This window comes from Octopus bimaculoides, chromosome 11 (assembly GCF_046866305.1).
Source record: "Octopus bimaculoides isolate indiv1 chromosome 11, ASM4686630v1, whole genome shotgun sequence".
NCBI lineage: Eukaryota > Metazoa > Mollusca > Cephalopoda > Octopoda > Octopodidae > Octopus > Octopus bimaculoides.
Window position 1 is genome coordinate 55,943,106 of NC_142938.1, and position 15,000 is coordinate 55,958,105.

The 15,000-nt window shown below is 33.8% G+C and overlaps 1 protein-coding gene across 50 annotated transcripts in view; it reads left to right on the forward strand.

The window, feature by feature from the left end:
- Window positions 1–15,000, forward strand: part of LOC106881762 (ryanodine receptor) — a 385,182-nt gene that overhangs the window by 78,955 nt on the left and 291,227 nt on the right. For 39 of the 50 annotated variants that reach the window (XM_089360088.1, XM_014932251.3, XM_014932252.3 and 36 more), the window contains exons 4-6: window positions 1,030–1,101; window positions 6,787–6,862; window positions 13,473–13,490. In XM_089360088.1, the coding sequence (XP_089216214.1) occupies window positions 1,030–1,101; window positions 6,787–6,862; window positions 13,473–13,490 (166 nt within the window). The remainder of the gene's footprint in view (window positions 1–1,029; window positions 1,102–6,786; window positions 6,863–13,472; window positions 13,491–15,000) is intronic. The other 11 variants (XM_052971840.2, XM_089360096.1, XM_089360103.1 and 8 more) reach the window with 1 other exon arrangement.

The following is a 15,000-nucleotide window of genomic DNA, read 5'->3' on the forward strand; positions in this document are numbered from 1 at the left end:
TTAAGGTCCCTGTTTTACTACCATACAACACTGTGTTTCATGCACCAGTATTCATAGAATCTGACTTTCAGTAAGAGCAAGAAAGCCTACCTGAGGTAGTCACTCCAGAACCTTTACATCCCAGCCTGGCAGCTATGCTTATAGAACATCCACTTCTATTTCTAATCAGGTCACTATGTAACAAATGCTATCAACTACTTCTCGGGAGTTTTCTAGGCAGTTAAAAAAAGCTATTTCTTGATTACTTTTACACATAAAATTACTGTCACTGCTGTGCACTGCTGTGCACATCCAAGGCCTGTTTTATTTGTAAGCTTACCTGTGAACCCTTTGAACATCTGCAAAGTATATAGAGTACTGTATATAGAATTTCTGCCAATTCCTTTCAGTTACACTGAGCACAACCTCTTTCCAAATAGCAATAGACAGATGGCAATTCTGACTTTTTCCTCTTCAAACTAAAACTTTAATCTTTGCAAGATTATTATCATTGTTATTAAGGCGGTAAGCTGGCAGAAACGTTAGCATGCTGGGCAAAATGCTTAGTGGTATTTCGTCTGCCGTTACGTTCTGAGTTCAAATACTGCTGAGGTCGACTTTGCCTTTCATCCTTTCAGGGTCGATAAATTAAGTACCAATTATGCACTAGAGTCGATGTAATCGACTGAATCCCTTTGTCTGTCCTTGTTTGTCCCCTCTTTGTTTAGCCCCTTGTGGACAATAAAGAAATAAGAATTGTTAGCATGCTGGGTGAAATACTTATCGGTATTTCATCTGCCACTACATTCTGAGTTCAAATTCCACCGGGGTTGATTTTGCCTTTCATCTTTTCGCGGTCGATTAAATAAGTACCAGTTGCGAACTGCAGTCGATGTAATTGACTTAATCCCTTCCTCCAAATTTGAGGCTTTGTGTTTCCAGTAGAAAAGATTATCATTGTTATTGTTATTATTATTATATTTCCCATTAAATGCCAATTGTATTATCTTTGTTTAGCTCAATCATAATTTGGTTTTATTTTAATTTCAGGCCACACAATCAGGACATAGAACTCTTTTATATGGTCATGCTGTTTTACTTCGACATCTTCACAGTAGCATGGTGAGTAATCTGCTCTTCATTGTTTTATTCTTATATTCTTTAGCTGGCCATGCTGGAGTACCATTTCCAAGGGTGCTCCAATCTCATTACTTGCTTCAGTTTAGTACTTATTTTATACAAAAAATGAAAACAAAGAGGCACAGCATAAACATAATTTTTAGATTAATATAAACATAAAGAAATGGAGATACACACACACACACACACACACACACATATATATATACATACACGCACACATATATATATATAAAAACGTACATGCATATTTACTTGCACATATATACACACACATACATGCATATATATGTGTGTGTGTGTGTGTGTGTGTGTGTGAGTGTGTCTACAAATATGTAAAATGTAAAATGCTACAAAACATGAATTTTAAAATAAATTTGACCCTACTCACAATACATGTTTTATTGGTATTCTTAAATTTGTTAAAACAATAGCCTTATTTTAATTGTGTGTGTGTGTGTGTGTGTGTGTGTGTGTGTGTGTGTGTGTGTGAGAGAGAGAGAGAGAGAGAGAGAGAGAGAGCAGAGTCCATAAATTTGATATTTTGAGCCTATGTTATACAAATCAATAATGTAACCAGACAGGATTATTTATCTCCATCACTTCAACTTGCTCACTATACAAGGTTATTTGTAAATTATCATCATCATCATCATCGTCATCATCGTTTAACATCCGTTTTTCATGTTGGCATAATGATAATAGATTAAAAAATGATTTTGTAGACATTTTACTTCAGTATTAGTAACCAACTAAATTAGTTAACTTTATCACAGCATATAACATTCAATCCTTGAAAACAATGTTTGCTGCATGACAAGTTCTGTTTGTTTTACTCCAATTGATTATCAATATATTAATAACAAAGAATTAATTCCATTGACTTTCAATCTAATGTGGGTCGTAGTAGTACAATGAATGATCACTCTCTTCTAACTTATTTATGTTCAACAGCTTAAAAACACAGAAACACTCTCATAATCATCATCTTTAAGAATCCATTTTCCATGCTAGAATGGCTTGGATAGTTAGTTAGGAACTGGCAAGGCCAGGAACCACATTAGGTTCCATAGTTTGTTTTGGCATGGTTTCTACAGCCCTTCCTAATGCCAACAAAGTGGACTGGGTGCTTTCTTTGTGGCACCATCACCAGTGCTTTTTTTATGGCATCAGAAACAATGCTTTTTATGGGGCACTAGGACCAGTGCTTTCTATGTGGCACCAGCACCAGTGCTTTTTTTTTTTTGTCACACCAGCACCAGTACTTTTTGTGTGCATGCATGTGTGTGTGTGTGTGTGGAACCAGCACCACTGCAGGTGTTTTCTTTTGTGGCACCAGCACCAGTGCTTTTTTTTGTGGGACCAGCACTGGTGCCTTCTACGTGGCTCCATCACTAGTGATTTTTATGTGGCACCATCACCAGAGCTTTTTAAGTAGCACAATCACCAGTGACTTTTACGTGGCACTACCACCAGTGCATTTTATATGGCACAAGCACCAATGCTCTTAAATGGCACCAGTATCAGTGCTTTCATCATAGAATTCATTTTTGTATTTGGTTTGCATGATTCTTCATGTAGTGAGAAAGGACCCTCAGACTTTGGCCCTCAGAGATGACAAGGGACCAAGACGTCTGGCAGTTTTCTGTGCCTGAGAAGACACAACAAGCTAAGTAGAATTGTGACCATCCATACATACAGACTTGTCATCGACATCCCTCTCTCAGCTGAGAAGTCCTAGAAGTCCTGATGTTATATAAAATTACCCATGCCACATAAAAACACCCATGCCAGTGAAACCTAAACGTGCATGTGCCAGTGCCATGTAAAAGTAACCATGCCAGTGCCACATAAAAAGCACCCAGTATACTCTGTAAAGTGGTTGGCGTTAAGAAGGGCATCCACCTGTAGGAACCATGTCAAAGCAGGCCTTATGGAGCCCAGGCAGCTCTCTAGTTAGCCAGCTCCTGTCAAACCATCCAACCCATGCAAGCATGGAGAACAGCATTAAATGATGATGATGATGATGAATTCTTACGTCAAAACAAATTTTGTTGTATCTTGAGAGTCATTATGCCAGTAATAAACATGTGCACTGGTTTCATTTCTTTCTGAATTATAATAAAAATGTGAAATTGAACCAGTACACGTGTTTGTTACTGGTATTATGACCACACAAAATATGACAAATTTTAGAAATCAATTTGAATTTTAAAGTTCTCTTCCTTGTCTCTCATGATAAGAGTTATCATTAAAACTATGGCTTTTCTCTCCATTACATGATTAATATCAATTGATTAAAAGAACGTTTCTTAGGCTTCAAGAATGTTAGCTCCTATTCTATTATTTCACATTATAGCACCATACAATTTAAAATCCAATTTTTTGAAACCCTTACACATATAAGCACACACACACAAACACATAAATACACACAAGCACATAAACATACACAAACAGGGACACACATACGGGTATACACACACACACACACACACGCACACACACACACACACACGTGTGCACACACACACACATGTGTGCACAAACACACACACACATGTGCACACACACACACACACACACACACAGATAAGTAAACATTACCCAATACGCACACAAGCATACACACGCACACAAACTCATGTGCACACACACACATACACATATAATCTTTTATCTGTTTCAGTCATTAGATGGTGGCCATGCTGGAGCACCACATTGAAGAATTTTAGTCAAATGAATTGACCCCAGTATCTATTCTATAGGTCTCTTTTGCCAAATGCCCGAGTTGCAGCGATGCAAAAACACCAACGTCAATTGTTATGCAGTAGTGGGAGAAAAACACAAGCACAAAGATACACATACAAGCACACACACACACACACAGCAGACTTCTTTCAGTTTGTCTACCAAATCCCTTCACAAGACTTAGGTCAGCCTGAGGCTATAGTAGAAGGCACTTACCCAAGGTGCTATGCAGTGGCACGGAACCCAGAACTATGTGGTTGAGAAGGAAACTTCTTACCACACAGCCAGGTCAATTCTTTAAATTCAATTTCCATCAGGCTTACCTTTACCTTTCATCTTTTTAGGCATATTTACCAGTAATACACTGTGGTGAATAAAAACAAAATTGGTTTGTAGATTCTTAGAAGGAAACCATTTTTCATAAATTAAATAAAATGTCTTCCATGAAGGTTTGTGAAGACAAGAAACATTTCCTGAAGACCACCTCTACTACTTTAGTTTATAATTACCATTACGAAGCAGTGAGCTGGCAGAATCATTAGCACACTGGGCAAAATGCTTAGTGGCATTTGCCCATCTTCATGTTCTGAGTTCAATTTCTGCTGAGGTTGACTTTGCCTTACATCCTTTTGGGGTCGATAAAATAAGTACCAGTTGAGCACTGGGGTTGATATAATTGACTAGCTCCCTCCCCCAAACTAGCTGGCCTTGGGCCAAAATTTAAAACCTTTATTATTACATTGAAATATTTTGCAATGAATCAAAAAAGTAGCACCTATGAGGTTAGTTAAACTACTTGAAATAACAGTTAACTCTCCCTTCAAAACTAGAACATACTTGATATTGTAATTCTCAATACATTATGACTGAATACAGGACTGTATAATCATGGTAGGAAGAATTTGGTAATTAAGAAAAGCACGATTAGAGAAATTGCATCTGAGAAATGAAGAGTTGTAAAACATAGCAAGTTTGTTGACCAGAGCTTGACAGGCAAACAAATGAAGTTGTTCCAAGGAGGAGAACAAACAGGTATTAAAACCAATGTCAAATGCAAATGAATCATTCTTACTAAATGAAAAACCAGGCAGACTCCAATAAAAGAACTGGGAACAAGTTGTTTATTTTAAAGAACACTGAATTCTGATTCGTGCCAGATTGTTTATCTAGATTTGTAGAAGCAGATTAGTCAAGTTCAACAAGATCTACAGATTCTAATTATACTCTTCAGAAATCGATATTTGCTTACAGTATACTGATATATTAGAGATTCTTGTCATAGATAATGACCCTTCAATTCATTGTAAGATGCCAAAACATTTGAATTCAGTTATAGCTTTGACTAGATATATATCGCCATGCTATAAATTTTCTCAATGCAGTGAAGGGAATGAATGAGCATGAGAAAAAATCTGCTAAAGAAAGTAAAGCAAAACATATTTTTATCAATCAATGTTGGTTCCTATGCATAATCATATTAAATCCTTGAACAGTTTTAAATTTATATAACTCTAGATCTTTGTGTGTAACAGAAGTAATCTATAAAAAGAATAATTGAAATAATTTATTACGTTTATAAATAGATTTATTCTTGAGATTGCTTATTTTTAATAAGTACACAACTAAGTACAGGCATGGCTGTGTGGTAAGAAGTTTGCTTTTCAACCACATGATCCTGGGTTCAATCCTATTGTGTGGCAGCCTTGGGTCAACCAAAGTTTTGTGAGTTAATTTGGTAGATGGAAACTGAAAAAGCCCATCTGTGTGTGTGTGTGTGTGTGTGTGTGTGTGTGTGTGTGTATGTGAAGGATGTTCAGTGGTTAGAGCATCAGATTCACCATCATGAGGTAGTGAGTTTGATTCCCAGACTGGGTTGTGTGTTGTGTTCTTGAGCAAGACACTTTAATTCATGTTGCTCCAGTTCACTCAGTTGTAAAAATGAATTGCAACGTCACTGATTCCAAGCTGTATTGGCATTTGCCTTGCCCTTGGATAAAATATGTGACATGGAGAGGAGAGGCTAGTGTGCATGGGTGACTGCTGGTCTTCCATAAACAACCTTGCCTGGACTTGTGCCTCGGAGGGGAACTTTCTAGGTGCAATCCCATGGTCATTCAAGGCCGAAGAGGGTCTTTACTGTGTGTGTGTGTGTGTAATTTGTGTCTGTTTATTTCCCACCAATGCTTGACAATCAGTGTTGGTATGTTTACATCCCAGTAGCATAGCATCAGCAAAAGGGATCAACAGAATAAGCATGAGGCTTTAATAAATATAAGTACTGGGGTCAATTCATTCAACTAAGATTCTTTAAGGTGGTGTTCCAGCATGGCCACAATCTAATGACTAAAAACAATAAAAGATAAAAGATAACATTGTTTGTTCTAAAGTTCAAGAAATACATTTTGAAACTGGTTTTCAGATATGCCCTGAACCACATTAGTTATTGTAGTCTGCAAGAGTCATCTACAGAATGAAGTTTACTTGAATAAGCAGTACTTGGACTACGGACTTGCTGGGGCACTGCCTTGAAGGTTTGGTCAAACAAATCATCCCTAGTACTTATTTTCAAGTCTGGTACTTTTTCTATCAGACCCTTTAACCAAACCACTAAGTTACTGGTACATAAACAAAACCAAGATTGGTACTTATTATCAAGGCAGCAAACTGGCAGAATTGTTAGCACTCTGAGCAACATGCTTTGTGACATTTCAGCTGTCTTCACATTTTGAGTTCAAATTTTACCTTTTATCATTTCATGGTCAATAAAATAAGTACCAGTTAAGCACTGGGGTTGATTTAATTACCTTAGCCACTTCCCTCAAACTTATGGCCTTGTACCAAAATTTGAAACCATTATTATTGTCATTACTGTTATTATTATTACATACTAAAAAATTTCCTATTTTTCTCCCCCAGTATCTGTCTTGTCTCTCAACTAGTTCATCAAATGACAAACTGGCATTCGATGTCGGCTTACAAGAAATGGCTGAAGGTAAAATATTCTTTCTTTTTTTTTTTACTTCAAAGTTCATTGCTTTATTATCTATATCTTTCTTTCTTCTAAATTAAACCAACTTTTGTTCATTCATTCCTATTTTTCTTTCTGTATCTCACTTTTCCTTTTCTATTACATTTGATCAACTTTCAAATATTTTCCTATTTATCTTTTCTTTCCCACAGGAACCTTTCACTCTATGAAACTATCATATCCACTCTTCTGCTTTTGAATGACATTTCTCTTAAGACCTCTCTGATCATAAACCTAGATTTGACAGTGGCCTTAACCTATTAATCTTCACTCTAAATTATAAATTTTAAAAAATAAAATAAAATTGTGGGCAATTTTGACTTTAATTTCCTTCAAGAAATAAATAAGGCAGCAAGCATACAAATTCACAACTTTAGATACTTTGAACGTATTATCATTTATCATCTTCATAAATATTAGTGGAAGATTCAATGAGTTGTCATTTGATTAGAGCCATATCTTTTTAACCCTTTTGATCACAACCAATCCAAAAACCACCTTGGTTCTATAATACAAATTCCCTATTTTTAAGTGATCTAAATTAAAATTTCTCATCCAAATTTCATGCTATTTTCATTTCAAACCCTAGCTTAATATGAATAAAGTTATTTCAATAAATTTATTATTTTCAAAATTAATTTAAACAAAGGATGTATTTTTCAACACAAAAACAGGAATAATAATGGTTAGATTACAGTATTACCCCTAAAGCTAATGCTTCTTTAATTCTCAAATATCCTTGGAGCTAGTATACATTGCTGGTTTCTCATTTGTTCAGAGGTAAATAATTCATAATTATTAGAACATACATATAACCAATAAATACTTCAACAACGAATATTTTCAGGACAAAATTAATTATACATAACTGAAGGGTCAATATAAAGTACATCAAGAAAGTCTTGTTAGCTTTCACAAGTTAAGGAATTTACAGAAAATTCATCATGATAAATTTACTGGGAGTAATTATATCATGGTGAATATACTATTTTGTAATTTCATCACCTGGTAAATCTATTTCAAGGTAATTCCACCATGAATAACTTATATCATTAGGCAATTTATCTTAAGTTGTTTTGTTTTATTTTTTGTTTTCTCAGAATAAAAAGGTTGCATTAAAAAAAGTCAACCAAATTTTTTTTAAATAAATAAATGTTGAGATAAATATATTTTGATCATTTCTCTTTTATCGTTTACTTGTTTCGGTCACTGAACTGTGGCTCTGCTGGGTCTCTGCCTCAATAGGTTTAGTCAAACAAATCAACCCCCAGTACTTACCTTTTAAGTCTGGTACTTCTATTAGCCCTGTCAAAGGCTTTCTCCAAGTCAATAAAGACCAAGTACAGAGGTTTATCTTTGGATATGTATTTCTCATGCAGCTGCCTTACCAGAAATATAGCATCAATGGTGCTTTTCCCTGGCACAAAACCAAACTGCATCTCATCTAAACTAACTCCCTTCCTAATTAGTTGGGCTATGACTCTCTCCATAACTTTCATCACCTGATCCAGCAATTTGATACCTCTGTAATTATTTCTATCTAAGGCATCACCTTTACCTTTGTAGCAGTTGACTATGGTGTTGCTACACTAGTCATTGGATATCACTCCTTTGCAAACTGCTTGATGTATAATATGGGTGACAAGACCATAACCCACACCACCAGATATTTTAAGCATCTCAGTGGTGATTCCTGATGGGCCGGGGGCTTTTCCTGTCTTCATATCTTCAATTGCTTTATCTATCATGGAACTGTTGATTCGAGTAGCCAGTCCCTCAACTGGGTCAACATTTAGCAGACTCTCCTCCTCCCATTCATTCTCTACGTTCAGCAGTCTTTTATAATGGCATTTCCAAGCCTCTTTCTTTGCAGAATCATTACATGCAAGTGCACCATCATCTATACAGACATATTTCTCTCCTATGCATCATGAATTTCTCTCACACACTATCTTGCAATCTGAAACACTTCAGTTCTTTGGTACTCACCATCGTTGAACATAGGCAAACTTCTTCTTTTCTGCTTTTCTCTTGGCTAGATATACTTGTTTCCTAGCATCCCTTCTAGCAATCTGATATAGTTCCCTGCTACCTCCATTCTTCCAGGCCTTCCAGGCCTGTTTTTTTTAGCTCTAATGGCCCTATCTACCATATTGTTCCACCACCACATTACTTTAGGTCTGAATAGGACTTTTCACCAGCCACAGATTTAGTTTGTGGCACTCAGCAAGCTGTCCCTCAGGAATTTCCAGTTGACCTCTATGTCACAAGTCTGTAGCTCTTCCTCCCTTTCATTGAATTTCTCAATTTGGACATCCCTAAATTTCTGACCATATGAAGGGTCCTTAAGCTTCCAAATCCTTCTTTTCCAGATCGGTTTACTTCTTGGCATCCTTTTAGCCTAGAGTTTAAAGTCACTAGTCTATGCTGGGGGGGGGGGGGGATACATTCTTCACCAGGGAGGGTCTTTGTATTTAGGAGCAGCCATGCATCCCACTATCTTGTGAAAATGTAATTAATCTGGCTAGCACAGACACCTGATTGGTAGGTTATCAGGTAGCTGGCTGGCTGGCTGGCTGGCTGGCTGGCTGGCTGGCTGGTTCCTGAAGTGCATGCTGCAGATCAAAAGGTTATTTGCATCACAGAACTTCAGTAGCCTTGTTCTCTTTTTGTTTTGGGAGCCAAATCCATGGCTCCCATGCACACCATGGAAGATACCAGGCTGCCATCTAACATGCCCGTTGAATCTCCAGCCATTACACACATATATATATATATATAATATTTTCCCATAGCCAGGTATCTTTTCCATGGAAGATTGGAAAAAGAAAAATATCAATTGTATGATGGTGATGCTCATTTTGCAACCATTCAATGATGTCAAGGCAAGGTTACATACACACACACACATACACATACACACAAACGCATTCTCTCACTCACTTACCTACACTCTGTAAAATGATTAATAAAAAACTGTGTAAATAATGTATAAATATATCCAAATAATGTTTGGTGACATATTTAATCTCTTAATAAAAACCTGATAATAGATTTAGTGGTAATGAATTAGTGACAATGGAATTACCTTGCAATGTATTGACTTGCGATGTATTTACCTGTTGATGACAATACAAGTAATATATTCACTGTGAAATAATATCCATTATGAATCAACCACAATGAGTTTATTGATTATCAGTTAAAAGGTAGTTTGATTCGTCAAGCTGTTTTATGCTCTCATAAGTAATTGAGAAGGATTTTCCACTGGATAGGGTACTGATCTATCTTAAGTACCTTTCCCTAACAAGCTAATAAATGAATCAGTCTTTACTTCCATAGCATAGCTGCTGTTTACAGTAGTACCTACTGAGAACTCAGCTATCAAGAATTAAATATTTTGGTTCCCCAACACTACATAACTCTGCTACTTGAGTAGGAATTACCGATCTCTGAGCTAATCGTCTTCGCATTCAATTAACTCAATCAATCCAGGCTCTCGTTAACATTAAAAGTTCTCTATAAATGAAATAATTTATTAAGTCTTTTCAATTAACAAGGAAATTAACAGTTGTAAAGTGAGTCAAATTCTAAAGTGAGTCAAAGCAGTTCTAAAGTGAGTAGTTTGAAATAAAGTTTAGTAGCCAAGAATTGATAATTAGGCATTGCTAGTGTAGCTGGTTGTTTTAAATTATGGTTAGGCAATGAAAATAGTGCTGATAGCATGAATGTCACCCAATCTAGAAGTGCTAAACAAATATGGTTGGTCTGAATCACTTTTTGGCTTACAACAAGAATCTTTATACCACAATATTGTCCCATTATTAGAACATGGAAGTATGATTTGTGGATATGGAGACTATGATTTTTATATATTATTATTTCACAGAGAAGTAAAATTAGTTTGCTGTAGCTGAAATTTACAATACCTTTAAAACAACATTTTGATAAAAATGTACTAAAATTGGAATTTTTCAGAATTTTCCTGACAGTTTAGATTTTAATAATTGCTTTATTTAACAATAGTTACATACTGCAAACAAATTAATAAGTAGCTTTCTTTATTATAATATATATAGAATAGAAACAATTTACTGTAGTCGATATTCAATTAGAATATGCTAAAGATATTTAATAATTTACAGAATATTACATTGCTTCAGATTTTATAATTTATGGAATATTATATAACACCCACCTTGAGTTCTATAAAATATGTTTTTAAAAATATAGACGTAAGAATAGCTGTTTTTTATTCTCATTTTAAAGTTATATTTCTAATATGACTTTTTTTTTTAATAAATAAAAGAACATTATTTGTTGTGAATAATTTGTTCTTGTTTCAATATTGCATAGACTATGTTTCCTGAGCTGAAATATGTTAATTATTTTAACTGTTTTCTAACGATAGCTTTTATATTTTTTTAAGTGACATTGATTCTTTTAATTTTCTATTTTTTCTCATAGCTGTGAAATGTAAACGAACATTGTGTATTTTTTGTTAATAATCATCCATTTATTTTTCATAGCCAATATGAACAACTTATGCAGGCCTATGAAAAATCTAATTAGAAATACTTATGTGGTAAGGAAAAGACAACATTAGCTCAGTGACTGATAGTATTTATTTTGGCAAGTACGAAAGAGAGACAAATTTGAACATGTTCCAATCTTAGTACACAACTTCAGTGAAGTATAGACCTCACTTTACATACTGAAGTAATCATAAGAGAATCACCTACAAATGTGTAATAGTCTACAGAAGTAGCCATGAAAAATACTGTTTTGTTAAGGGCTATTGAGCTAGATCCATTAGAAGCATAACATGTGAAAAAGGCTTTTCATTGGATTTATCTTCAGAATCCAGTTATCATTCTGTTATTTTAATCTAGTTTAATTTAAGGTATTTCTAAAGTTCTACATTTAGTGAAAATAATTATACTTGTCATATGTGGTGGGGGTGCACACATAAAATATCATGTACCATGAATACCAAACAGTTTTGGCATACAAAAGAATATTTGATGTTAAGGCATGTTATAATAGTTAAAAAATATTTAGTTTTGTTTCACAATAGTAATATTGGGTTCCCATCACTCATATGTTTTACATATCTGGAGGTAACGACTTCACAACCATAAGTTTAATCTTACTGCTGACTGATATTGTATTTCTGACCATGCTCTTCAACAACAAGGTAAGATCTGAAATCCAAAAGAAATGGTGCATATCTGCAGTGACAATAGTTAATCCATAAAAGTTTGTAGGAAAAAAAGTAAATAAATTACAATGAGTTTGATTTGACATGAAGAGTGGAAAATCCACCATTTTGGACACTTGTCCTTTGGAAAGAAAGAATGTAGAGGTAAATACTATAGTCAGTAAAGGACACACAGTTATATCCTCTGTATACTTTCTCTCGCTGTAATTTATTTCCCATAAACTTTTATTTATACAATAAATTTTGCTGCAGATTTGTATCAAGATGAGGGAAGGGCAATGACCTAAACATACTACTGTCTAATATTTTATTAATCTTCTCCAAAAAATTCTTCCCAAGTTTATCTTGGTCTATAATTACAGTGTGTACTCTACACTGTCAACTCTCAGCACTTTGTATCACATCCATTAACATGTCCATTATGCTCAAACCAGTGCAGACCAATACCTCCAGCTTTCATCTGATTTTTAAACTCATTTATGCTCAGGATAATTCTTATGAATTAGCTCTGCATAATTCAATAGTCCACTTAACACATTCCTCTCTAGTCACTGCAGATCTTCTTGTCTTCTGCATTCATTATTCATATTCTACAAGCATTCATCATTGCATGTAATACATTATGTATTTTACCTTTTGTACATGGAGAGAAAACTATATTTTCAACACAAGTTTTCTCACCTACACTAGTATTTTTCCCCTTAGGCCCATCTCTAGTACATATATTTTCTAGATAGTAGAAGTTATATTGTAACTCGTTGCACTGAGTCAACCATGCAGCCCATGATCTTCTTTTTGTGACTGCTCTTACCAACAAACACTTCAAAGCAGTAACAATGCATATAAAATAGCTGTTATCCATTGGTCAGCTGGAGATTTCATTACTTGTGAGGTGATGTCCAGTGTTCAAATATAATTCTGTATCACATAAAATGTCTAATGCATTCTTTATACCGAAACATTAACGCAACTGAATACAAAACTACAAAGAAAGTTTTAAATATAAAACTTATCTAAACTACCTAATTTATAATTGTTGTTCTAACTCAAATAAAATTAGTTTGGGATTCACTAAAAATTCTTTATATTCTTAGAATCCTATTTAACTTTGAGTTGCTTCCACTACCTTAATTATTTAATGACCTATATATAATCAAAACATGCATATACATATATATATATATATATATATATATATATATATATGTTTGTGTGTGTGTGTATGTATATAAAATCTGCTTAAAAACCAATTTTACTTCTTTTAACACCTCTATCATTCAATAAATATTTTAGTGGTTCAGTTCTACTTTGGAAATATTATAAATGTATTCTTTAATTCTTTTTTATTTGTAGATAAAAGTCGCCAGTCTGGTACAGTAAGCTGTTCTCGGTTTTGCATGTTTAGTCTGTCGGCTTCATTGCATTTTAAAACCCTTCTTTTCTATCTTCTGCTGTTTGCTTTCAGTCTCCTTGTAAATATTCCAATCTTCCTTTCTGTCTCAAACCATCATTTTATTATTATTTTTTTAATTTCAGTTTATTCTAATTGGGGTGTAAGCAAGGAAAGTTAAGGAGGGCTGTTTGGCATTAAATATTCTAATTTTTATTTCAAATTTTGAATTTCTGTCATTTTCTAGGTGATGTTTATGCAGCTGCTGATTTCTTCTAAATATTATATACCATTTTCTCTGCCCTCCTATTTTCCCATTTTTAAACCTTTCATATTTTTACATATATATACATATTGGCTACACTCCTAAAACAACTTCATTTTTATTGCTTTTTGCCATCTATTGTGTCTGTATTGTGTCTTTCTCTGTATGAACTTGCATTCTTTCATACCATTTCTCTGATCTGATTATTATATATTTTCTACAAACATTGTCCATCTGTATATTCAGTTGCAACTATTCTTAATTTTCTTTTAAATTTTTTTTTTAAGGTCTCTTCATTTTTTTCTTTCATTTTTTTTTTTTTTGCCTTTCTACATAAAATATATTTATTATATACCATTCCATTATGCATGAAGAAATGAAAACATTTCTTGTCTTTCCATCATTTTCCCTTTTTCTTCTTCCCCTACTTTCTCCTACTCTTTCTCTCTCCCTCTCTTTCTCTTGCTTACTATGTATTTCTTTGTAATTTGTTCTATTGAAAGTTTTCTTATATTTAAAAAGTATTATTTGAAGAAAAAACACATCATTGAGAGTATGATATAGAACAATTCAACAAATTACCATTTCTGTTCTTGTACACACATACGGACACACACACACAATCAGTATTGCAAACAAAATAATGATTGATATATATATATATATTTGTGTGTGTGCGCTTTTAAGCTAAATATGACTTAAGCTTATCTAAGTTTATTTGTATGTGTGTATATTTATATATGTGTGTACATTTACATACATATATATTATACATATATGTATATATACATGTATGTGTGTGTTTGTGTGTATGTGTGTGTGTGTGCATGCACATGCAGATATATATGTACACACATGCACACAATATTCATATATATATATCGTTGTTATCAAATATACAAAATAAATGATTTCCAGTTCATTAAAAATAACTAATTTAAAGCATGGAATTTAGTGTATAATCCCGTACTTGTTACTATTTTGGCGTGTTAGAGAGACACAATTTCCATGATGAGCATTGAGTAATTCAAAATGCTTGTTTCAAGTGTAAGGTTTCCATTAAAATGTAATATAACATAATATAATAGATATGCATATATATGTGTGTGTATATATATATATATATATATAAATATATATATATATATATATATATATATATATATATATATGTATGTATATTTAGATCTCTACCAAATATTTGGTAAAAATATTGTACCTGTTAT